Source organism: Aspergillus nomiae (genome assembly GCF_001204775.2).
Source record: "Aspergillus nomiae NRRL 13137 chromosome Unknown contig00009, whole genome shotgun sequence".
In the NCBI taxonomy this organism is placed as follows: Eukaryota; Fungi; Ascomycota; class Eurotiomycetes; order Eurotiales; family Aspergillaceae; genus Aspergillus; species Aspergillus nomiae.
The window spans coordinates 169,149-193,185 of NW_015378064.1; the positions used below are offsets into that span (position 1 = coordinate 169,149).

A 24,037-nucleotide genomic window follows, 5' to 3' on the forward strand; every position below is an offset into this window, starting at 1 on the left:
CTTATAGGGGAGATGAAAGATGAACTATCTTATTCTAGAGTGCCCGAGTGATCTCCAGCCACAGAAATCGCGTATGATATATACTTGAATATTAATAGCCAAGACCCTGCAATTCGACGGTACTTTTTTCTAGGAGTATAGTTTATTGAAAATTGAAAATTGAAATATTGGTGGATTCTCCTCAGGAAGTTAGCGCCATTACTAATATGAATATATTCCTACTATACCATACTTCTAGGGAAGCTACTGATATCCTCTAACGGCGAGGATTGATGTTTTGGAAATGTTGTACGAAGAATATTATTTTATATAAGCCCGGCGATGACGAATGTAGTAAAACAGTAGGTTTGTCTCTACTCCTTGGGACTTGTTTTTTTATTTTTAAATATATAACACTAATGACTCCAGACGGATGACCGATACATAATTAATATGCGCACATTCTGTATTCTTCACCCTAGCAATGCTATTTCTGTGGGACGCACAGCAACCGACCTCAGCTTGGATATAATCCGGGACAATAAACGCTTTCAATATCTCCTTCAGCCCGTCACTAAGGGATACAACCTCCATCGAAAGGCGTGGAATAATCTTGCCGTGGATCATATCTCCGACAGTAAGATAGAACAGTAAAGCATTCCATTCCCTCGTCATCGAGAAAAGAGCTAAAAGCCTCATTGAAGCTCTCATCGCCAGTCAGTTAGAACAAGAGGAACTCACTGACCTAATTAGTGGCAAAGGCAGCGGCTTAATCTTATTATTCCATGGCGGACCAGGGACTGGAAAAGACACTGACAGCGAGGGAGTCCGCAGGTTTCCAACCCCTCATCAGATCTATAGATGAGGAGAAACTCCAAATGGCAGGTGGGTCTCAAATGACATTCAGTACCATCTCAGTATAGCCCTCTTTTTCTATCTATACCTATATTGCAACTCTGAACTTATCATGCTTTTAAAACGAGACGTATACTCAAGTTGAATGCTTCGGAACTACGTATGGCATTGGTACCACGTCCTGGAATCAATCAGGAACCGAGCAGAGCCTACGCACCATATAACGCAAAGTTAGTGTTAGAGTGGTGAAAAAGAAAAGAGGGTCACAAGTTCCACAACTTAATCCACTTAGTTGACTTCTATTTTCACACAATAGCTTGAGAACTATGCTAAAAGGAAGCCCAACTCCTACAGAATGACCTTTGCCCAGCTTGTCTGGCCTATTCGCATCCTTCGTCGATCCGTTGTCATGGGGCCTACATGGTACCTTGATTTAGGAAAAGGCAGCGATGGCCTTTTGGTATTCCGCATCAAGACGCGCAGCCTCAGCAGAAATGGTGGATGCGTCACCCGAAGTGACCTTCGCCTGGAGCTCAGTTGAGAGCTGACCAGTAAGACCATGGAGGGAGTTGAGATCTGAAACGACAACGCTGGTAACTCCAGCAGAGTCAAACCCGGATTTCTGTCAATCTTGTCAGTGGTCTATCCCTTGAAAAGATCCCAAAGCCGAGGATAACACACCTTAGATACAAGATCATTGAGAACGGTCACAATATTAGGCTCCAGACCAGTCACAGCATTGGTCACGCTTGTGCTGTCAGCGGCACTGAATGCAGTAGATGCTTTCACATCGCTGACGGTTTGCTTCAATGTTGTCTCCACTACGCCTTCCTTCTGCTGGACGGCCAAGGCACCATTGAGCGTTCCATCGAAACTCGAAATAGCAGAGCCGAGAGCCGACAGGTCGGTCGAGAGTGTACCAAAATCAGCGAGGACAGCGGATGCATCTCGCTTGTCGAAAGGAATGGCGGAAGCGCCAACGGACAGAAGGACAGCAAGGACGTGTTTGGCAAGCATTGTGCTCAGGTAAAATTGAATGCAAGGAAGGTTTCTTCGGGATGATTGTGTGTCTGAAATGATTCTTGGTTCTCAAGATTCCAGGAAAGAGGGAATTCGAGCTCCCTTATATACCCCAAACCTTGGATGAGCAGACAGAAGCCCCCGTCTCCATGTTGGTTCTTCCGTTGAAATCCCACGATTCGGAGGACTCTACGATGTCAGGCGGGGTATGAACAAACGACCTCTCTGTGTATGGTGGACAATTTGATTTTTGGTCGCCATAACTGCATATACTATGATTAGCACCATGCAATACAGAATCACATCAGCAAACCCCATTAGGTAAGATTGAATTTCTGGTGATTTGGATTGCTCAGCAGGCGATGACGCTCCCAAAGAACCGCTTCTGCTGGTTGATCGTCTCAAATCCAACCAAAAGCGATCTAGGTCCGTAATAGAAGGGTCCTATCTCAATTGTTCTCAAAACTTTCTGTGGTGTGTTTGTACAGACACGGTTTCACAGTTCGTTGACATTCCATGATCAAATTATATCACATGGCGACTTGTCTTCAGCTGCACCTCGGCCAACCACTAATTGCTGGAAAAAAGAACTGCAACCGCCCGCTGACATCCTCTGACTGGTGCCCGACAATTTACTATCCAGAGCAGGTTAGCGGTTGCGTCCAGGGTCTACGGTCTAGCCCGGAGTGGTGCTGAACGAAGTGGTCGAGAATATCAGTCTGTTGGCTGCCGATCCTCCACATCTTGCTTAGGGCCGAGTGACTCCGAGTGACTAGTGATCCAGAGACACATAGAACCACTTTACTCGCAAGATACTCCGTCTAATATCCTAAGCACCAATCAAGTACTTCCTTGGCTTCTACGGGCGTAACTCACTGTCGGGGTAGTGTGGAGAGCCAGTGTGCTGAGACGACGATCTCTGTTGTGAAGAAGCCCATCGGAGATGCTGCAACTCTAAAGCAGAATGGCGATGATTCCCTTGGGGGCTTGAAATTACAGGGCCTATCATTGCAATCGTTGGAGTCGGCATCTTTCTGAGATCACCAAGGAGACGGTTGTTATTTTCTTTCGTACCGCCCCTTGCGGAGATGTGATGCCTAGGTTATACTAATGGCAGCTGACCAGAAGACCATCGTTGCCCTCGGTCTGCGCCTCTCATTAATGGGTATGATTTGTTTTATGGTTTTCGATCATCGTCTTGGATTGTTTTATTGCACACTTTTGCCTATGTTGGTGAGTATACGGTACCGCTGTAGGCCCCAGAGAAGAATGACAAAAGGCAGAGTACCCATGAACTGGCCCGCTGGTTGTGCTGTCTTTGTTGCCCTGGGGTCAGACGTAGTCAGTAGGTAATTCATTTTATTCACATCTTTTGGCATATTCCTTGCTGCATCCATTAGCGTGCGCAGCTCCAAGAAAACTCAATCCACTGATCGGTATCCGAGCTTGACACGCATCAGTGGACGGATCGAGAGTCTTCCTACCAATTATTTCATGGCAATTGGCGCTTAGATTCAGGTAAGTTATTTCTATCTTTCTCGATTCTCCACAAGTCGAGGTTTATCTATTTGCACTGTCAAGTGGACCTTGTGCGTCTGTGCCAACAGTAGCTCCGCCCATCATATAGCCGAACAATCGCCATGCCGCGCGAAATGAGACCATCTCAAGGACGCAATCAGATCCAAAGTTCACATTTTACCCTTGACTGGAAGCACAACGGGTGCTACTCACCCAAGGTAGACCGCAGTCGATTCTAGAAGGGCTGGCGGACCTTGAAGAAGCCCATACATGTCTTTCTTTCATCGTCCAATCTCGATATGAGTCCAAATCTCCACGTCTCGCAAACATAGCAGGTTTAGTGTCTCACGGCAACCGCTAGTTCCGAGAATAAGTCAGGTTACATTCATGTCACCGGGAGATAGAGAGTTGCATGTGAAGTTGACACTAGTGAGGTTCTCCGTGACAAAATCTTGCGTGATGCAGGCTTCCTATGATGGGGCAATCCAGTAGGTATCAGTAGTGTTGTATAGTGTATGTGCGGGGAAGCTGGCCCATACAGATCAAGATTCATGAGCCGAGAATGAAGAATGCTTCTGTAACCCCTTATTCCGATTATTAGTTGTATACGCGATTGTATACATGAATCTAAGGAACAGTCGCGGGAGTCCAACGTGCCAGTCTATGTAACTGGGGCTTTCCCTATACTGTCCACTTACCCCTCATTCAAGGCGGCCTGCCACAGATTAATTGACGACCAGGAGCGCTCGTACAGACTGCGACTCAAGTCTAGATTGTTCTAGTCCTAGTCTTCAGCTGCATTTGCAGTAGTCTAGTGTGCTAGTTCGCGCAGGTAGTGTTGCATTCCGACGTTAAGGCCCGTCCATGTCACAACTTTCATCCGGGATGATCCGCAGACCATTAGGGCGGGTCCAGGGATGATGAGAGCGCGGGGACGAGTAAAAGGATGCCCTTCCTCCACGCGGGGGGGAATAGCGTCTGGGGCTTCTGAGCCGCTTCTGAGCTATCTAAAGACAACTAGGAAGCGACGTAACCTTGTAGAGTGATTTTGCTCACCTAGGTTGGGAACATGGGATAGAGTCCTGCCCCAGATGCAGGATTGGATTCCTAGTCCCAATCAATTTAACTACGAACAACAAACACATGGGCACTGACGGCAGAATTATCCGGGGTATTTCGTTGGGGTCTATAACTATGGCTGAGGTGAGAATATAGCCATCGGTTTTGGCTTTTATGAATGTACTGTGCAGGAAGGCGATTAAGGAGCTGCACCATCTGACAGTGAGATCTTTGGGTTTTACATGCCTTGTGGTCTGCCGGATAGCGATAATAATTATGATATTGAGTACCAAAAACAATACGGTTTAGGGCAAAAAAGTTTCAATGCAACTGCTCCCACGCGGATTTGAACCGCGGACCTCATGATTACTAGTCATGCGCTCTACCAACTGAGCCATAGGAGCTGGATTGTTGAAAACGTGATTTTATTACAATATATAACAAGAAGGGGTATAACTTACATACATAGCGACATCACGGTAATGTCCTCTAAGACACATGTATTACTAGGGCATATACGAGCTCTTATTGGAGAAGTTGGGAGGTTTTCTGGTGCATCTCCAAGCGGATGTAGTTATGGCCCTAGAATAGCCTGGAACTTATCTGTCTGCTTCCCGCCGCCTGCGACTCGGATTCCCGGTTTTCTGTTTGCGCCAGATCTTTTAAAGGTGTATATCATTGGTGGAGCTGTATCGATTGATAGGGCAACATTATGCTGGGTTTCGCGGTGGTGTGGGCGTGAGATTGGCAGGTCTCATTGATGGATATCATTGATGGGTATCATACTGGCTAGTAGTGACCTGGCCTCGTTCAGGTGGCATTATTCGACTACTTGTATATATATATATGTAGCTTCTGGCGAGGGTTTGGGTGAATGCTTCCGGCTTCCGCCATCTTTGGTCAACCGCAAACCACTGGCGATCCACGGTTCGGTGACTGCCGTCCATATGTATATATATCGGTCCAAAGCTGGGCCGTTCCATGGGTCATTATACACCACAGAATGGACTTGAGAGCACGGGAATCTGTACATGTACTGTTACCGATAGCAATCAGGCACCAAATACAGTAGAAGATTATATTAGTAGATCATCTGTACCTCGCATTTCTATCGTATGTCCATACCCAGCTCAAAAGGATACGCAAGCGTCAACACCAATAGGCCTTGGAATATATATTTAATTAAGAAACACTGACCTCAACAATCAGCTCCTATGGCTCAGTTGGTAGAGCGCATGACTAGTAATCATGAGGTCCGCGGTTCAAATCCGCGTGGGAGCAGTTGTGTTTCTCTTTTTGCCCTTTTAATTTTTTAATACAAACTTGTATTTGACATATTGACCCACTCGATGCACACACCGTACTCCGTACTTGGACATACTACCCAGGAGATCCAGCATCCATCGGCTTATATAAACAAATGAGGCCTATCTCGTTGTAGAATCTCGGTAGCCCCTCGGCCATCAGCCTTCACAAGAAATCGCGTTGCATGAATAAACAGTTCTTTTATTGCACTCAAGAGTGCTCGGTATCAAGTCATAGAAAAATAGACGAACGTCGTCACATGAATACTAGCATAACATTTGGACTATCTCATATCATATAATGGAAATAACCTAGTGGTGGAAGAGACGAGTACCCTGCTCGACGAAAACAATGCCAAGCTTCTCTGCAGTCGCGAAGACAGGGCCATCGTTCTGGCTACCGCTGGGAGCAGCGATGTACTTAACGCCGGAGCGGGCTGCACGGAAGACGTTGTCGATGAAAGGGAACTAGTATCAAGCTGGTCAGTACGGGAGATTTCACTAATCAAATGAAACGCAAGGAGACGACTTACGAAAGCATCGGACGAGACGGCAACCTCGCTCAGCTTCTCGAGCCAGGATTCCCGCTCCTCCTGAGTGAAAGGAGTAGGGACTTCTTCGAAGACACGCTCGTATTCGGCCTTCTCTGCCTCATTGCGAGGGGTGTTACCTGAGCAGAGCAAGTCAATGGCGTTGGCCTTGTCGGCACGCTTAGTTCCCTTCTTCCACTGGATGTTGAGGACACGGTCGTGGAAGCGCATCCACCAGTTGTCAGCCTTGTCACCGGCCAAACGAGTGCAGTGAATACGGCTCTGCTGGCCGGCACCCAGACCGACGACCTGGCCGTTGAGAGCGTAACAGACAGAGTTGGACTGAGTGTACTTCAGAGCGATGGTAGCCACAGTGAGATCCCGCAAAGCAGAGTCAGGAAGGCTCTCGAGGTCCTTAGGGGTCACGATGGTGCTGAAGGTCTTCTTGGGAGAGATCACCACGTCATTGCGGTGCTGAGAGAGCTGAACACCGTACAAAGTACGGGTCTCCTCGGCCGGGGGAACGTAGGACTCGTCCATCTGGAGCACGAGGTACTTGCCGCCCTTCTTCTTAGAGAGGATCTCAAGAGCCTCAGGAGAGTAGCCTGCGGCGATGACACCGTCCGAAACCTCACGAGAGATGATCTTGGCGGTGGGCACATCAACGACGTCACTGAGGGCGAGGATGTCACCGAAGCTGGACATGCGGTCGGCACCACGGGCGCGAGCATAAGCTTGAGCCAGACCAGAAGTCTCGATACCATCGATATCATCAACCATGTAGACCTTACGCTCCTTCTCATTCAGGGGCACGCCGACGGCAGCACCGGCGGGGGAAACGTGCTTGAAGCTAGCCGCAGCGGGGTAGCCCAGCGCCTGCTTGAGCTCCTTGACCAAAGCCCAGGCATTGAGAGCGTCCAGCAGGTTGACGTAACCGGGAGAGCCGTTCAGGGCCTTGAATGGAAGCTTGCCCTCGAGCATGTATGCCGAAGCAGGCTTCTGGTGGGGGTTGGTACCGTAACGCAGAGCAATGTGCTGCTCGCCGTTGCCCGCATATTGCTTACGGAAGAAACCAGAGATGGCACTGTCGTAGTCTGCGGTGTGCTCGAAGGCCTTGAGGGCATACAACTTCCGGCTAGACTCAGTAATCTCGCCGGCGTCGAGCTCCTTGAGGAACTCGGGGTAGTCCTGAGGGTCGGAGAGGATGGTGACGCGAGCGTGGTTCTTGGCCGCGGCACGGAGAAGGGTCACACCGCCGATATCGATTTCTTCGACGGCCTCTTCGATGGTGACATTGACCTTGTTGACGGTCTCCTTGAAGGGGTAAAGGTTGCAGACAACGAAGTCGACCTTGGAGATCTTCTGGTCGGCCAGATCCTTCTCATCGGACTCAATGTCACGAGCGAGGATACCACCGTGGACCGCGGGGTGGAGGGTCTTGACACGGCCACCAAGCATTTCGGGAGCATGAGTGATGGCAGAGACGTCCCTGTAGGTTCGATATATTAGCTCCACCAATTGTCATCTTATCTGATAGGTATGTGTGTTGAGAGGGACGAACTCACTCGACAGGGAATCCTGCCTCTCGGATCATCCTGCAGTGCCACCGGAGGCGAGAAGACGGACATTATTCCTGGCCAGACCCTTGGCCAGGTCGAGCAGGCCGGTCTTGTCATAGACGGAGAGGATAGCTGTGGTAAATCTCGCGTGTCAACCAGTGGTCGCCTCAATATTCATAAGAGTAACAGAAATGTCAACTGTGGGGAAGCATTCGGACCACATCCACACTCGTGGGCAAGCAATGCAGTTCCAGACGGCAAAGATGGACTCAGTAGTCTTACCTGACTTTTGTTGAGACATTTTGAGACAGCGATCGCGAGAAACACTAGATCACGTCGAGGTCAGGCTCTAGAAAGACAAGAAAAAAAAGGCGAAAGAAAATTGAAGGAGGGGAAAAATTTATCCCCACGACCCCTCCACAATCAACACCGCAAGCAGTCGGAGGGGCACAACCGGGGAACAAGAACAACAACAAACACTGAAGGGAAGAGGCTTATTTACCTGAAAAGCAGGCCTGTTTCTGGTGGGAGGGTAAAAACAGGGTTGACAATTGCCTCCTGGAACTCGGACTGATTCAATCAAGCTCTGATCGACTCGTGGTTAATGGACTGATCGATCTTTCTTTCGTATACCTTCCAATTGGACTTTTCCGCGGGGTTCATTCGCCGCTTTCGGATCAGCATGCCTGAGGCAGCCCAGGAGCTTGTGATTGTGACTAATATGCTCGATATGGTTTAGTCTTGGAATCACATCATAGCGGGGCAGCTCCCAGCGAACTAGCACTAAATCAGTACTATGTATAGTATGCAGTGGGAAGCAATCCCAGCTGACTCATCTAAACGCGACATAAAAATGAAAAATCCGCGTAGATCACATGACAAACCGCACGGGCCACCACAACGGACGAGGTACAAAACTGCGCTCGACTCGGCCGCAATTTCCTCTCCTTTTCTTTTTTCTTCTACATGAACAACGCAAAATCAACATTCTTCAAAAAGCGTTCCTACGAGGATATCCCCTATTGGGTGATGCCTATGAAGTACGGAAATCGTCATAAAGAATGGAGACGAACTGCAAACCGCAGGGTGTCGATCTTGGGTGCAGTGTCTTCTAGAACTCTCTGAGTTCAGTGGAAGGGATTGCAATGATTGATTCTACACGCCTTCTTTCATTCTATCTTTGATTCTTATCTTGCCTTGCGCGGGAGTCGACCATGCTATGGTCATTGTAGTAGTACTGGTAGTAAGCTGACGGTGTAGTTGAGAAACTCTACGAATGGGCGTGCCAACATTGTAATAGTCTAAAAAACCGTGATGTTCTGTCAATGAACACACTGGCTGACGCTCTATTCAAGCACCGTTTACTACCAAGTCCGAGTAATATGACAAATAAATGCAAGCCTTAAAACGAGGAGGGCGCAAGGAGGGAAACCTGCAAAGACGCTCAAATGAGTGGGATTGGGAAATAAAGAGGATTAAAAGTTCAATGCTGCTGCCATGTGTGACTTTATGCTTGGAGGGATTCCCTGCGCGCAAAAATCGCTAGTTGGCGACCAATGTTCCCGAAGCAAACGCACGCACTGAATAAAACACTGGCAACCCAAGTCCTGACGGCAAGGCTTTCTTGCGTGAGATCCGCTCCCAATCCGAGATCCCGTAAAGTGCTGTTCAGAGCGGGAATCGCAGTGGCGGATGCCCCCGTAGAAGACGGTACTAAATCCGGTCTGAGTGCCAATACGATTCCCATCCCCCCTATTCCCACGATGGAAGACATGAAGAAGCCTGTCTTGGTGCGATCAATGAGATACCACAGCACGGGGTTTGCGAGAGCGAGCGTCGCCGATGCTTGAGTAGTCGATTGCCAAGGGGTCCTCCGCTATACAGAAATGTTAGTCAATCAACATGGCCGACGAAAAAAGGTTGCAATTTGGATAGCTTACCATAGCAAATGCTACCCCAACAAAGGCACCAACGCTTCGGACCGCTGCAACCCACGAGAGAGTACGCTCCTCATTCTCTTCGTCGCTGCTCGACCGACTCGACTGCTTGGAGTTGTCAACCGTAACATCTTCCGAGAAAAGATCCAGGCCCGGAAGCACATTCCCCAAAACGACTCCGGCCACACCCCAGAATCCCAGGTATTCCCATGACCCGTAGTAGTGGGTGTTTTCCAGCTTCACCGGTGTAATCCAATGATTCTCATGTAAATGAATCGTAATGATCCCATAAACAATGCCAAAGCTGAACAAGAGAGCGGCCTTGAGTGCCTGGGGCAGGATCACACCAAGGAATAGCCCGTGACTGAGCCGTGACCGTGTCCTCTTCAAGGTAAACCGATCTGACTTTTCCGGTACTGTGAGAGGATTTGGCTTTTCGACGGCTGGCGTTTGAGCTTCCGTTCCCCAAGGACTGGATTCGTCCCTGGAACCCTCGAATGCCGTCGGTGAATAGATCCCATAGAGTGTCGGGGTCGTCAAATTCATGATCGAACCAGTCCGACTGACACTGGTAGACCCGGCATCCCTAGGGTTCAAAAGGTCTGGGTTGGCGGGTTCCGCAGGGCTCGAGGGTTCGGACGATTCGGTCGAGGCTGGAGTGAGGTCAAACACCCGTCGTGGACGGGGTCGGAGAATCGTTGGGTTGTCAGACATGACGGGCGGGAAGCTGTAGTGGAACTTCGAAAATGAGGGAAATGTTACTGTATAAATTCCAGACCGGCGGGATCAGGAGGTGGGAAGCACAGGCTCTGTTCTGGGTGACCGAGGGCGACACAACTAGCTCCTCCGGCTGCTGTTGCAACAGCGACGATCCTGCAAGCAATGTCTCGTAAAGAAAAGAGGGGTTGCTCAGGATGATGCTTGAATGAGACACGCAGGTGTGTGAGTGCCACAAGCTCTCTCACCTGGGCTGCTGCACGGACGCTCAAATCCTACGAGGTTGAAGGAGGAAATTGGTTCGTTGAGGCGCCGGAGTGGAGTACGCGGTGCAGATGCTCCGTAGAGGCGCGAGATCGGCTCGGCAGGGGCCAGGGAGGGCAACTATCGTCGGGGAAATGATTGAATCAAGTGCAATGAAGTATATGGACTCTAGACTAATGACCCAAGATAGTTAAATATGCGCGAAGAGGTGTTTGCGGTTAAGAATGCGGCGTGTTTTGCGGCTAGGGGGCGACTTTTCGACTCAAAAGTTGGGAGGAAACCAAATCGAGTGAGCAGTCAGGTGTCAAATTCACATGCAAATCTCAACCCTCAAACAAGCACCTGCAGATTCAGTGGACGTCAATTTCATTGCTCCCAACAGAATCCTCCGGTAATGACCAATGGCTGGTGCGAAATAGGCCGTACTTGAACTCTGATAGGCCTTCTGTACCTCTCTCCGCTCGTCTCTCCGCTCGATTTGCAGCGCGCCTCCTGCGACTACTGTACGGGTGTAGTAGATAGTACTCATACACCCACCCCCCGGAGAATTATCGCGAGGTCGCTTTCTCAAGGCTATGTATGCACTTCATGCTCATGACGGATCCCGACCTATGAGTCACCGTGCGATTGGGGAGAACCAGTAAATGCCCAAAGCATCAGCGCATGGAATATCGCCACCTCTGCACTAGCTCAACCTAGGGCTGCCTCGATGCATTGACAACGTATCATTGGCTGTTAACCTCCCGTGACCCTCGAACCCTCGAATGAGGTGTCGACGAAGTAGTAGTCGGTACTTCTGCATGGATACGATCATTCGCTTGTATATTTTGATCAGATAGTTTGAATCTATTCTATTATACTCTCAAACTATGGAGAGGATCCGTTTGCTGTGATACCATAGTAACATGAATATTCCATGTAGAAAAGAAATAAAGTAAGACAAGACCGAAGAAGTCAAGAATAAGCCGAAGGTGAGATGGCGGTACAGAATCAAAGGAGTAAAAGAGAGAGAGAGAGAAAAAAGGGGAAACAACATTGGAGAAAAAATATAGAATAAGAGGTAAGGATCGGGTACAGATAACAAGGAAAATACTAGCTCATCGGTCATCTCCTTCACGCTGGAGAATATAGGAGCCTCATTTTCAAAGATCGCCTAGGTTTTCTTCGTCTTTCTCTCCCGTTCGTATTTCCAAGCTTTTACCAACGGCATCGCCAGCAACTGATGAAGCCTCACTGGCGGCATATCCATTGCCGCCTTCGAATGTGGACGAGTTTTCGTCACCATCACCTTCCTCAAGATCATCGTCATCTGCTTCATCATCATTCTCATCCGAAGACAACGCGTCTGCATCGTCATCTCCCCCTTCGCCGATGAAACTATCTTCGTAGCCTGGCTCCACAGGACGAGAAGGTAGAGGCCCTCGAGAAACACCCTCATCCTCCTCACCGCTTCCTTCGCCAAGAAGTTCGCGATCGATGTCATCGAGGCCTTCTTCTGCTTCACCGTCCATATCCCCGGGCATCGATGACAGTTCCTGGTCTTGAGATGGTGCCTCGAGACTATCCTTAGTCGCACCATCAGGAGCTGCCAGTGCATCCCCGGCCGGGCGGCTTGCACGGCTCCGGTTGCTCTTAGAACGAGAGACCGACGTGCTCTTATTCTTGGGAGTCGCCGCCGTAGAAGCATCCGTAGTCGCACCGGCGAGCTTGCGCTTGGCATTACGCGCGGCCCGAGCTCTGCTACGTGCAGAGGTTGGCACACGCCCTGTCAGCTCCGTGTCAAGACCAAATCCGCTTTGTCTCGCCTTCTGCCGCTCTTCCCTCTCCTTTTTTCGGTCTCTCCTCGGGCCATTAGCATCTTCATAGTCCCACCTGTCTAGTCGCCTTGCGGCTTTACGAATGACGGACAAGTAGAAGCTGGCACACTCGCCGTAATCTTCCTCCTCTTCAGGGTTGGGAATCAAGCCCCCCTTACCCCACGAGTTCTCCTCATCTTCCGTGTCGTAGTTATCGGGGACGTTCTGTAGCAAGCGATTATAACGGTGGAACGGAATTTCGGTTTCACGTTTCGTGCGGAGGAGCCGGTAGGCCTCGTTCTTCCGCTTGGCGAGGATGTATTCAATACGCTGCCGCCTGTTTTGCTCTACAGCCAGCTGATGCTGGGTAAGCGGGCGGGGACGGCGGGAAGAGGTCTGCTGGGGCAAAGAAGGCTCCGTAACAAACCTATTGAGAATCGGGTGACCAGAACCTGGAGGGGCCGGAGAAGAAGCGTCAGGGGTATGCTCCATTTTTGTCTTCAGGATGAGGCGCTGCTGACCAACAGAACGATTAAGAGATGAATCCCGCTTGGGTCGCTTATACCGGGAACGGGCAGATTGTCCCGGGGTTTGATAGTCATCTTCATCATCCGGATAACGTTTGGACGAGGGGTGTAATGGAGTCGACATGGCAGATCCACGACCTCCAAGACCATCCCCTCGGCCAGAAAGATCGCCCGAAACCTGGTCATCGTCATATCCAGGTTCCAGGAGGCCTATGGGGTACGGTTAGTGTGAATCGGCATATTATGGGGCGGGGAAGGTGATGGAGAAATACCTTTCTTAGAGCGTTTGGTTATCCTAGGAATTGGCTCTTCTTCTTCCAAGATCCCTACACTAGGTTAGCCGATACAAAAAAAGAACAGTCATGTCGGAACACCAACGTTTACGCTCCAAGCGTTTGGCTTCTCCATATTCGATTTCGGACTGTGTGTCCACATTTTCTTCGTTTGCCTGTTCTTCAGTGAGGCTCTCAAAGTTTGGTACTTTGATTGGCAGACCCCCAGTTCCTTCGCCATCCAGGCCGGGGCCGAATGGGTTGTTCAGGGCTGCCTCCTGCGAGAAGTCACTCTCCAAATACCACCACATCAACCACAAGAAGGCCCTCGCACGACTCTTACTGCTAAGTGTAGATCTCATGACCAGATCGAAAAAGTCGCGGGGAGGGAAGAAGTGCATTTCAGATACCTTGGGAGCGTACTGGGCCAAAACGAAGATCAGATGGACCGGGTTTGTCCGAGGAATTCGCTGACGTCGGATCTTATCGAGCGTGTTCGGCTGATCACAATCCTCTGATGCTCCCTTAAGGATGGACTTCAGACGCGGGGCATCTTGTAGCTGTTTGTAGGCATTGGGGTCCTGGTGCGCTTGCAAGGAAGGGATAGAGTGATAAGTCCGTAGTTGAGCTCGCATTTCAGGGAAAACTAGGAAGGCCACAAATCAGTAATCGCACTTCAACAACTCATCGGGCGTACTGGCACGCCCGCATGGTCGAGGAGAAAAGTCGAAGAAAGAAACATACAGTTGAGTGTGGTATTCATGCGTCCGAAGTTCACCAGCAGACAGACCATCGCCATGCTGATGGCTGCCTGTTTGTCGTTTTGAAGTTTATCCTTCAGAATCTTACTCGTTTTGCTACTCTTCGCCATAGCATCGATGTAGATATCTGCGAAGTCCAGGCCCTTCTCTCCGTCTGGCCATCGAGTGAAGACGGGTGTCTTGTCTTCGAAGACCAGTTTGAGAAACTGATGCTGGATGTCCTTGCGCCATAACGGAATTCCATCCTCCTTCTTGAGATGCCTGATTTTGTTCCCCGAGTAAACGGAGCCGATCGTACCGTTTGCCTGGCGTCGCGTGCCGACCGTCATGTTATGCGTTTGCTGCTCATCTTGAGGCTCGGACTGTACGAACGAGTCGTCTGCGACGGTGCTTTCGACTTCGGCCATGTTTAGTTCCTGGATTTATAAAGGCCTCTTGTATCCAAAGTCAATTGTTTTTTTCTGAACCCCCAGATCCTCGACGTGGTCGCCTTCCGCGAGCGCCCTTGAACGGGGTCAGTCACTGACAGCCGCAGAGGGACCGGTAGCCGGAAGCGCGTATAGCACTTGGGTTAAGAGAAAACGAAGTATAGATGACAGGAGAGAAAACTAACTATCATAAATAAGGAAAATGGAAATGGGCGCTACTTAGGAGGAGGGACAGTGTTTGATGAGGAAAGGGGAGAAAGGAAGGTTGTGTAAAATGACGAAGGATGAGGTGAGTTTCTTTTTGGTGTACCATTCGGGGGATCCAGCCCTTTGCACGGGGTTCCCGTCACTAAAGTAACGATAACTACTCAGTACTAGTCCTAGTATATCCCAGATTTGTTTTTCTGCAAGTGCCGCCGCTTTTATGAGGGCGACACGTGAGTTCGTTGGACGGATGGCTCACCGCGCACGCACTCATCCTCTAAACAGTACGGAGGAAGCCCTTTGCTTTGCCCATGCGACGCTCACGTGACTGCCACGGCCCTCAAAATCGGGGACAATCTAAAGCTTGCCGATCTATATACATACATTGGTTTCGAATCTCAAGACCCAAAGCGCATCATACTGCTGGGATCCAACAAGGTAAATGACTCATATCGAATCCCTCTCCGGTGGCCACTACCACTGGTCGGGTCCACTACGGTTTCAGTGACTTCAGGGGATGCGGTAGTCCACGCTTGCAGCAACGCGCGCCAGTAACAGGTATCGGCAGCTGGAGTCAGATACCGCTCGCGAAATAGCTTTACATTATTATCCGCGATCGCCTGGGCTTGGATAGGATCATCGAGAAGCTCTGATATCTTGTGTGGTAGATCCGACCAGTCCCTCTCGACCTGGACAAAGTTCTGGTGTGGACCGGAGGAAACCAGAAGATAGTGGTGATGTTGAATAAACTGTAGTTTGTGAATCACAATTACAGATCGACAGGCCTGACGATACTTGAGGGATGCAGAATAGGAGCGGCCTGGGGAATCTTAGCTAATATGTCTATAGCATCTTTAGTATCTCGAGAGAAGATAACATACCTTCCACATGCGCGATGAAGCGGTAGTTACAGTGGTTTTCCATACTTATAAAGTTCGCTTTGTCCTTCCACTCCACCTCCTTCACATCTCCCCAGGCGTGATTCCGTGCAATCTCAAGCAGTGTCCGTCGCAGCTTCGGGGCAAAACTAAGCTTCCCACGCCAGACTAGTTTGTTCTCTTTCTTATCCCAGTGGGGCTCCTGTTCTCGGATGTGTTTGACTACTTCATCATAAGGTCCAATCCGACTATCGATATGACCCCAAGACCAGAAGCCAAAATCAGGCATCAACCAAACAGACTCCTCAGTTGCCCTTCGTGCCAGCACCCAGAGAGGATGACCCGATCCCGCGACATCCTCCAGTTTATCTTCCACCGAAAAGATCACTTCTGTGTTGAAGAAGGCAGCGGACTGCGGTGCCGAGACAAGGGCACGATGGATTGAGCCCAAGATTCCTAGAATTTTCCGGCGATGATCCTCCCCTTTGGCAAGAGCTCTGAGAACATAGAGACGTCCTTGAAAAATTGCTACCCGGGCCATGCCACCTCTTATCTCGATATTATCTATATCGGCTCTGGTTATTCCACGCCTGGCTCTGGCTTTCCAAAAAGAGTGAGCACGGATAGGATCTTCAAAGAGACCGGGGAAGAGAGTGGCACAGTTGGTTTCATTGTACGAATGCTCTTCAGGGTTAAACAAAGGCTGAGGCTCAGGAAGAGGATCATGAAATGGTAGCTGGTCAGGGCACTGTAGACAGCTGTCACACTTGAAGATAGTCGACGTCTGGCATGCACAGTGACCAGCCGGGATAAGTTGGTTGAGTAAGGGATGGATGTTGTCTCGATCAGAGTTAACCCCTAGCCATAGTGACCAGATCGAGAGTCCAAGAACCGCAGTCAATCCAAACACCACTAGCTGGAGGGTATTTGGTCTCATCAGCCGGCCCATCTCTGCGTTGTTCGTAAGGTAGGATGAAAGCAAAGATAACAGGGAGCTGTAGAGGCAAGCCCCCAGCAGATAGGGAACACTGTCAACGCTAAGATGCGAATTTCTTCTAGCGGAGACAAACGCTGGCTCTAGCTGGCGAAGTCCAGGGGTATAGCGTAGCAGTGCCATTTTTATTTTGCATTTTTCTTTTCTTTTCTTTTCTTTTCTTTTTCTGGAGGGAATGGACTAGTTCAACATCCCAGTTCACGGTCTCAGCCCAAGGCGACACTCAAAAACCCGAATTTATCTATATGATAGTCTTTTATACCTGTGGGACCTTAAACCCTGCATGGCTCCACTGAGACGGTGTTTTTATGGTAAGGATCAACCTGACCCTAACATGTCTTGAAAGCGGACCGCGAAGCGCGAAGCTATTACTGTGGAGTAAAAACCCCTTTATGAGAAACTATTTCAGCAAGTGATTCAAATTGCTTATATTGGGGGGCTGCTTAAGTCTTCCATTCCGTGCCGGGCGTACTTTTTACTGCGGCCAGCGCCCCGACCAGCGCCCCGAGATCCCCGAGATCCCCCTACCAGCGCCGCGCCGGCGCCTATTAGTAGGGAGTGGAAGGCTGTGTGCCCGGACCGCCGGGCTGTACGTGGATGATTATCCTAGATGAATCTATGAAACTTCCCTATATCAAGGTTTTAGGGAGGTTTGTATGGTAATCTATCGCAGACACCCAATTGGATTACTTGTAGAGGGGTTTTACTCTAGTTGGTACTGACTGAGCTTGATCTACAGCCCAATGCCTTTCTCCCAATATGCACGATGACTGCGGCGGGATCGGCATACGTGTACGCAATATAAGGCATGCTCTGCGAACCCCCCCTGTTCATGGTCTAAAGAATATGCGGACAGTTAGGTACGCAAAAGTACCTACACAACAAATCTCAGCTCGCCTTAATCCCTGTCTTGCCTGTTTGCGCGCCGCCTTTTAGTCTCGCCTCTAGGCCGCCACAGAAACCTAGACCAGGCACTCCTCTCCAACCGCTCTTTGAAGTGGAGTTTCTAACCCTTGGACGTTGAGCGCTGCGAACGCTGATCGACCAATGTCTGGTCTACTCAGTAGTCTCCAGCAACCTGCGGGGGAACTACGTATACTCCGGAGTAGGTCACTGACTCACGTTCAGCCCCCTTTGCGGGATTTCTCTACTTCGTGCATGTTATCTATAATACTGTCTCTCTATACACTATTTTCCAGGGTTCGCCATCCTGCAGGCTTTGTGGACAGGAACTCTTGGCTGATATCATTATTCGCACGAGGCGCACAATCAATGAAAGCCCATGAGCTAGTTCTCGCTAGAATAACCCCAAGCTCATGACAACACCCATAACTTGACAACAAGATACGCAGTACTAGCATTAAGCCTCACCATCAACACTCTGAAGCCCTTGGGAGATGCATATCATTTACTAGCTTCTAAATGCTCCCCCCTAAGCCAAACGAGATGACACAGCTGAAAGCAACCCGGCCGCAAGAACCTTGTTGTCTCTACCCACATGCACAGGACCAAGGTGATTAGGCCCAGAATGGTAAGGATAGGAGAATACCTAACCTATTGATCCTTGTCGAAGGTATCATTTGGATAGAGACATGAGCCCGTCTTGTGGTGGAGCGTGGAAGGATTTGCGAAACATCCCAGCTTGTGCTAGTCCTTCGATTGGGGCCCACTTCCCTTTGGCCCGATTTTTAGACTTGGCCTATCCGACGTTGTTCGATATGAGACCTACGGAGTACTACTGTCACTAAGTATCAAGTGACACTCTGACAGATAAGTGGAAAAGTCCGGCTATATGTGCGACTACTCTGACTGCCCTTTACAATTTGAATGTACGGAGTAATCCTGTAGCATTTCGCTCTATCCTCTCATTGACTGAGCGCGCGAGCCCGCGAAGTACTCATAGATATGGGCATCTAGCCTCTTTATAACAGGAAAAACGTTAAGGAAACCTATACGGCAAAGTAGAGAGACTTGGCTAGCCAGCACAATGTCTGCGTACGGTGTTGCCGCTAGGACGCCAAGTGCTGGCGGATGGAGGGATAATATAATCGTAGTGAAACTTCCAAGCTAGCTGGCCAAGTAGTTAGGGCGGCTGAGGGGTTACTGCTTTTGTTCTCAATCCTAAGGGAACACTCGGGACACCAACTCCACTAGATTCTGGAAACCGACAAGCGAAGATATGGTTAAGCTTGGAGTATGGTCCTAAATACATTCATCTCGTATGGCCCATCCGATTGTCCAACACGCTCGAACTCCTTTCAGCAGCCCGTCACCCGGTCAATCTTAATCATACAGCCGCGTGCCATCTGCTTCCGTCCGCAATGTGTGCAATGACCTTTGCTGCGAATGTCATTGTAGGCGTTAATCAAATCTTCTCCGGAAGCTTGACAATTCTCGCCGCTGACGAAAAGACCACAAGTTCCACTACAAGTTCCAGTATCTGCCGAGCTGTGTTGGGTTAGCTAGAAGTAAGAACATCCATTCTCATTACAGGGTAGACATACCCAAGGCTAGTCGTGTATGTGTTACTGGGAATGACTTTGCGTCTAGCAGCATCGCAGCTAGAACCAAGTCGTTCGCAGAAGGCAGAGCCCTTGCAGTCAATATCGCCCTCTGCCAAAGCCTGGAAAACATTGGCGGTGTTCGCTGCCGAGGGTTCTATTTCAACCATGACAGATTTCTCACCATTGGAGAGGAAGAACTTCTCAGCACCAGCAGCCGGGCTAGGGACTGCAGCAGCAATGGTGGCCAGAAGAGTGGCGGCGTAGATGGCGTTCTTGGTAAGTTGCATTTTGGTGCGCTTGGACAAATGGTCTTTAGATCAGAGATAAAGAGAATGGGATGGGGTTTTGGTCGGTAGTGTGTAGAACTCCTAAGTATGTCGATAGTAGAGAAGTCGTCCAAAGGGTAGTGAGTATCGCCCATTTTATACCCTTTGAGCCCCAATGAATCTTGGTATATTACATATTCGACTGATCCCGGGATTCTGTTTCCCGGTAAGGGCCCAATTCTCATGGGCTCAGCTTGTGGATCCTCGCACTTGGGACTCGGGATGGGGCTCAGGACATTTGGAATTGAATATCGATGCGCTAAGTGCGACATCGTCTTGGTTGACCGGTACGCCAACGCCGATATCAAGCGCATGTGGCCATGTGAGAGACTGAGACATTCCAATCGGATTGCGGTCCAGAGTATTCATCTGTTTGTAGATTACGCCAGCATCTCCTAGAGGCATAATTTATGATGACAGCCCAAATGCTAGTGGAGGAAGGGAGTGCCGTAATCCATACCCCATGGTCCGAGCTATCTTAATCAAGTACTGATCGTAGCACGGGGCGGCCTTACCCTGGGATGCCCCATACGACATTGCTGGGTATGCTGAGACATATGAGGGAAGTGGTGTCTTTTTTGCGTATCCCTTCCTGGATTGGTATTTGGCTTGGTGACAATATTTACTAGGTGACAGGAGACTACTGTGGTAGTGTCCGGTGGGTCTGTTGGGTGAAAGTGACGGATTCATTGCGGTATGCCTATTACCGTCTGTTCATGGCCTTCCATATTCTCTATTGTTTGCACGAGACAGAGGCAGTATATATGTAGTAGCCCTCCAGTATCCTTAGAGACGCTTCTAAATGACTATTCAACGGACGTTGAGTACAGTTAAGTAGGCGAAGTACTTTCGGTGCAATCCTGTTTTGTTTAGCCCAAGGCTGAATTCATACCTCAATAATTGGCATGGCCCTTCTTACATGGATTCAGATCCTTGGTCGAATGTGATTTCGAACGAAGCGCACTTATCCCTGCCTCAATTGACGTTGCATCTCGTTCCAAAGCCGAGAAGAAATACTTACATGTAAAAAGTTAGCCTTCGGGTCGTTTTCAAAATGGCCAAACGGACCTAGTAGCACAATTATTATAGAGAGTATGTCCTACACGGTCGATTGCTAGAAGCCCATGGTGTTTCAAGCATCAGTTATGAAGGATGGTTCTGAGCTACTTTCCCCATGACCAAAAATGCTGTGGTCGTTATAGCCTGGCACTGGGAGAGGATATGCCACTGCACTTTGAGATAAACACTAATGCATGGTCGTATATTCCAGGATTAGTGTGGGTGACAGTCTTCCACGACCAGGCGAGTGCCACCTCCCCTTACTCGTCAGACCGTCGCACCACTCCAGTAAGACGCCAGTCAAGAGGTGCCAACCCCAACAGAATGGGTTCTGGACAGCCTCTGATTGGTATTCTTATCTATTGTGAGGGTTGAGGAGGGGAATCGGGGGGTGGTTGTGTACGGGGAAGACCGGTGGCACAGTATCCCAGCAATCAGCTAAGAGTATATCCTGAAGTAGCTGGCCAATCACACACTGTCCATCTGTATTACAAGGACCCTTGATGACATGGACTAGCCCCAGTGCTCCTACGCACACTTGTCGTGAGATTTGGTCCAGTATCCAGGCCCAACTATTCGTAGACCCCGACTTTCTCCCTCCCTCGACAGGTCTGACATTTTACCTATATAAGACGGCCTCTGGCCCAACCTCTCAAAGATTAGATGAAAGCATACCATTCTTCCAGTGTACACTGATCTTACCTTGCCCGTCTTTGCCAAATTATCAAAGCTGCACGTCATCATTATGAAGCTTGTCATTGTTACTTCCATTGGACTTGCCCTTTCTTCTGCTCTGGGGACATTGGCCAGCCCTGCTGACCCTGAGTCTCCGACGTCCTATGACTTATATGCCAGGAACGAAAACAGTGCTCAAGTCCAGTACCCCGGAGTAAGTGGCCAAGGTTTATTGAAGTGTGAGGGGAGAGAACTGATCTTTTTCAAAATAGACATGTGATCCTGCCACCAATCAATGTCATTATGATACGCAAGATGGCCTGAAAGGTATTTGTAAATGTCATTTTAAAGTGGTAAGTTTCTCTGGACCCTGTTACTCTAGCTGAGTATGCTAACTTTGAGACATAGTGTACCGATGCAATTGAGAACAAAGGGTGCTATTATGACTCTTACAGTAGAGAGTGCATCTGTCAAAAGATAAATCACTGAGACAGGTACTTCTGCTGTTGCTACTTCGTTGATTGTGGACCAGCCGGGAGAGGTGCTGTGCAATTCGAAGAGGAATACCTACAAGCTTGCTGCATTCCAGTATATATTCGGCCTGCTATACTAGTATGCTATGGTAGCATTAATCCACCTCCATGTATAGCAATACCGCCAGTGAGGGACAATGTTTGGATGCGATTGCAGGGGTATTAGATAGTGGCCAATAGTCTTCCAGGACCTAGGGTTTTTAACATCGGATATCCCGTTAAACCAAAACACGTCTTCTGCTGATCCTAGTGGGTTCTTTGCACCCTTAGCAAGCGATGTGGCACCAATAGGTAGCAGAAGATGACTCCGTAGAGGTGGGGATCTCTTTGTTTCCAGCTGTTGCTGCCTGCCCGAATGTTGGTGTCGTCCTTCCATGCTTATTTAACCCCCCTCAGTCCTTCGAGAATAAAATCATTTCTTCATTTCTCCAAGTTAATTCCACACTCATCTCATTTCCAGGTGTTTCCTACCAGATTATGCACGACTTACTAGGAGATTCACCAGACACCCCACCGAGGGATAGTCCTAGCTTCTTTGACATCACTTCAAACCTGCGGGTGGATATAGAGGAGACTGCTCGGCAAGGACAATTCGACATCCTCCGAGGAGTAGCATATAACCGAGCATGGATTATTGGTCAAAGATATTGCCGGTCTCAGAATTCCATTGATTACTGCGAGCAGCATCTGCATGACCTGTGGTATACCTATCACCATTGGAGCAAGCATCTCTCCCATGAGAGCCCCGAGCAAGATAAGTTGGTCCTCAACATCCTCCGTCTTCGGGGGCGAGGTCCTCTCACCAGGCCAGCGCCGGGCGGCTGTGGCGTTGATCTTGCTAGAACGCCCGACGGTACTGTCTGGAACGACCTACCGTTTCTCGCTACGGACATGACCGATTTCTGGCTAAACGAGTGCGCGCAAATGGACGCCAACCAACGCCTCAATGTTTCATCCTTCCTGGCTAAGCTTGCCTCGACGCGCATGGTGAAAGATCGGCTTTGCCAGATTGCTTTGATCCTTTTCCGTGACACTTTTGAGTCCATGCAGAGTCTGGGCAGCCTGGACGACCCCGATAACGAAGATCATCACCGAACAGTGCATACGCTTACTATTGCCGCGTTACTCCCCTCTGCGTGTGCCTGGCTCCGAGAGGCTGGACATAACATCATACTTTTAACAGATGTATCGTGGAATGATTGCTCTAGCAGTCTTTACGGGACAGGTGGCGGAAGGTTTGTCAGGTCAGAGCTAGGTCGGCGAGCACCAGGTGGATTTGGTCCCTGGAGGTGGCTGTATTGGTTTAAGCGACTACATGAGATCGCCGAAGAAGCGGCAAAAGCTGATGAGAAGCGCCTTGCAGAGTATGCGACAAAAACCATTGACGTTATGATCAGTCATGTTAAACAGAGGAACTCTCGGATTCTCGAAGTGTTTGAGGCTGAGGTAGACACTTTGCAACAGGATAAAGATTTTGAGGGTCTGAAGGGGCAGTTCTAATGCAGGAATAACGAGACTCGAAGTGAGATCATTGCTCAGGTTATCCTGTCGGGGATTCGAGAACCACCGTGTGTGTGTGTGTGTGTGTGCTTCTTGACTCTTTCTTCATTCCTTTCCTTTCCTTTTAGCCAGAATATGTTGCACTGAGCTAAACCCTGGTCAATCCTGATCTGAGTCCTGTTGCATTACCTTCATGTTTATCCATACATCCAATACACAATTCATACACCTTCTATGAAAGATAACCCTAGAAAGAAGAGGCCGCCATTTGAAGATGTTATACTTACCTTAGCTTGGCAGGCCGTTTACTCCAGAGTCAAGTCCGGCACACTCGCTCAGCACACGCACTTCCGCTTTACCCCACACTCCCGGATCAAAATCATGTAGTCAAAAGCGGCCCCGATCTAGTCCTGTTCCGGGAAAGGAAGTCCTATGTTTGGTGAATGATTGAAAGTTTCATAGAAAATCAATGCGGGCGCGGAGTAAGTACAGTACAGCTTAAATAAACCGAACAAATCAAGATAATATACAAGATAATTAAGAAGCTCAGCATAAGAGCATAATTTCCATAACCCATAAGTGCTCTTTATTATAGAAACTTCTCCCTACGCTCAATGACTGATTGTGACCTTATTAACCCAGTGTGTCTGTAGGGCTTTCACTTCTAACTGCTACGAGGAATTCATGGACCACGGGCATCGCAGGATGTACTACACCAAGTAGATAAGACTAGAATCAAACTTTTTGTCCTGATAAATAGCTCCCCTTCGCGCGAGACAGATAAAGCCCCCGTGAACAGGGCCGTCTTCGGCATATCTCGTCGAGCCTATATCGCTAC

General features: G+C 49.2%; 7 protein-coding genes across 7 annotated transcripts; 1 reads left to right on the forward strand and 6 right to left on the reverse strand.

Moving 5' to 3' along the window:
• Positions 1-1,267: 1,267 nt before the first annotated feature.
• ANOM_000901 (cell wall mannoprotein 1 family protein) lies at positions 1,268-1,851 on the reverse strand (the record flags this gene model as incomplete). Its single annotated transcript, XM_015546159.1, has 2 exons — positions 1,268-1,456; positions 1,516-1,851. The coding sequence occupies 2 exons, from the start codon at positions 1,849-1,851 to the stop codon at positions 1,268-1,270; spliced, it is 525 nt and encodes a 174-aa protein (XP_015411694.1).
• Positions 1,852-5,892: 4,041 nt separating this feature from the next.
• Positions 5,893-8,188, reverse strand: ANOM_000902 (phosphoribosylaminoimidazolecarboxamide formyltransferase/IMP cyclohydrolase). The gene is made up of 4 exons (XM_015546160.1): positions 8,107-8,188; positions 7,831-7,956; positions 6,269-7,754; positions 5,893-6,203 (listed from the first exon to the last, which is right to left on the reverse strand). The coding sequence occupies exons 2-4, from the start codon at positions 7,857-7,859 to the stop codon at positions 6,048-6,050; spliced, it is 1,671 nt and encodes a 556-aa protein (XP_015411691.1). The 5' UTR covers positions 7,860-7,956; positions 8,107-8,188; the 3' UTR covers positions 5,893-6,047.
• Positions 8,189-9,331: 1,143 nt separating this feature from the next.
• On the reverse strand, positions 9,332-10,475 carry ANOM_000903 (INSIG family protein; the record flags this gene model as incomplete). Its single annotated transcript, XM_015546161.1, has 2 exons — positions 9,332-9,700; positions 9,765-10,475. The coding sequence occupies 2 exons, from the start codon at positions 10,473-10,475 to the stop codon at positions 9,332-9,334; spliced, it is 1,080 nt and encodes a 359-aa protein (XP_015411692.1).
• Positions 10,476-11,884: 1,409 nt separating this feature from the next.
• ANOM_000904 (putative INO80 chromatin remodeling complex (Ies1)) lies at positions 11,885-14,505 on the reverse strand (the record flags this gene model as incomplete). The annotated part of the gene is made up of 4 exons (XM_015546162.1): positions 11,885-13,275; positions 13,338-13,391; positions 13,444-13,983; positions 14,082-14,505. The coding sequence occupies 4 exons, from the start codon at positions 14,503-14,505 to the stop codon at positions 11,885-11,887; spliced, it is 2,409 nt and encodes an 802-aa protein (XP_015411697.1).
• Positions 14,506-15,128: 623 nt separating this feature from the next.
• Positions 15,129-16,725, reverse strand: ANOM_000905 (endoplasmic reticulum-resident kdel protein; the record flags this gene model as incomplete). Its single annotated transcript, XM_015546163.1, has 2 exons — positions 15,129-15,550; positions 15,612-16,725. The coding sequence occupies 2 exons, from the start codon at positions 16,723-16,725 to the stop codon at positions 15,129-15,131; spliced, it is 1,536 nt and encodes a 511-aa protein (XP_015411698.1).
• A 2,135-nt stretch (positions 16,726-18,860) lies between these two features.
• ANOM_000906 (uncharacterized protein) lies at positions 18,861-19,393 on the reverse strand (the record flags this gene model as incomplete). Its single annotated transcript, XM_015546164.1, has 2 exons — positions 18,861-19,050; positions 19,107-19,393. The coding sequence occupies 2 exons, from the start codon at positions 19,391-19,393 to the stop codon at positions 18,861-18,863; spliced, it is 477 nt and encodes a 158-aa protein (XP_015411695.1).
• Positions 19,394-22,176: 2,783 nt separating this feature from the next.
• On the forward strand, positions 22,177-23,199 carry ANOM_000907 (DUF3632 domain-containing protein; the record flags this gene model as incomplete). The annotated part of the gene is made up of 1 exon (XM_015546165.1): positions 22,177-23,199. The coding sequence occupies one exon, from the start codon at positions 22,177-22,179 to the stop codon at positions 23,197-23,199; it is 1,023 nt and encodes a 340-aa protein (XP_015411696.1).
• Positions 23,200-24,037: the final 838 nt, after the last annotated feature.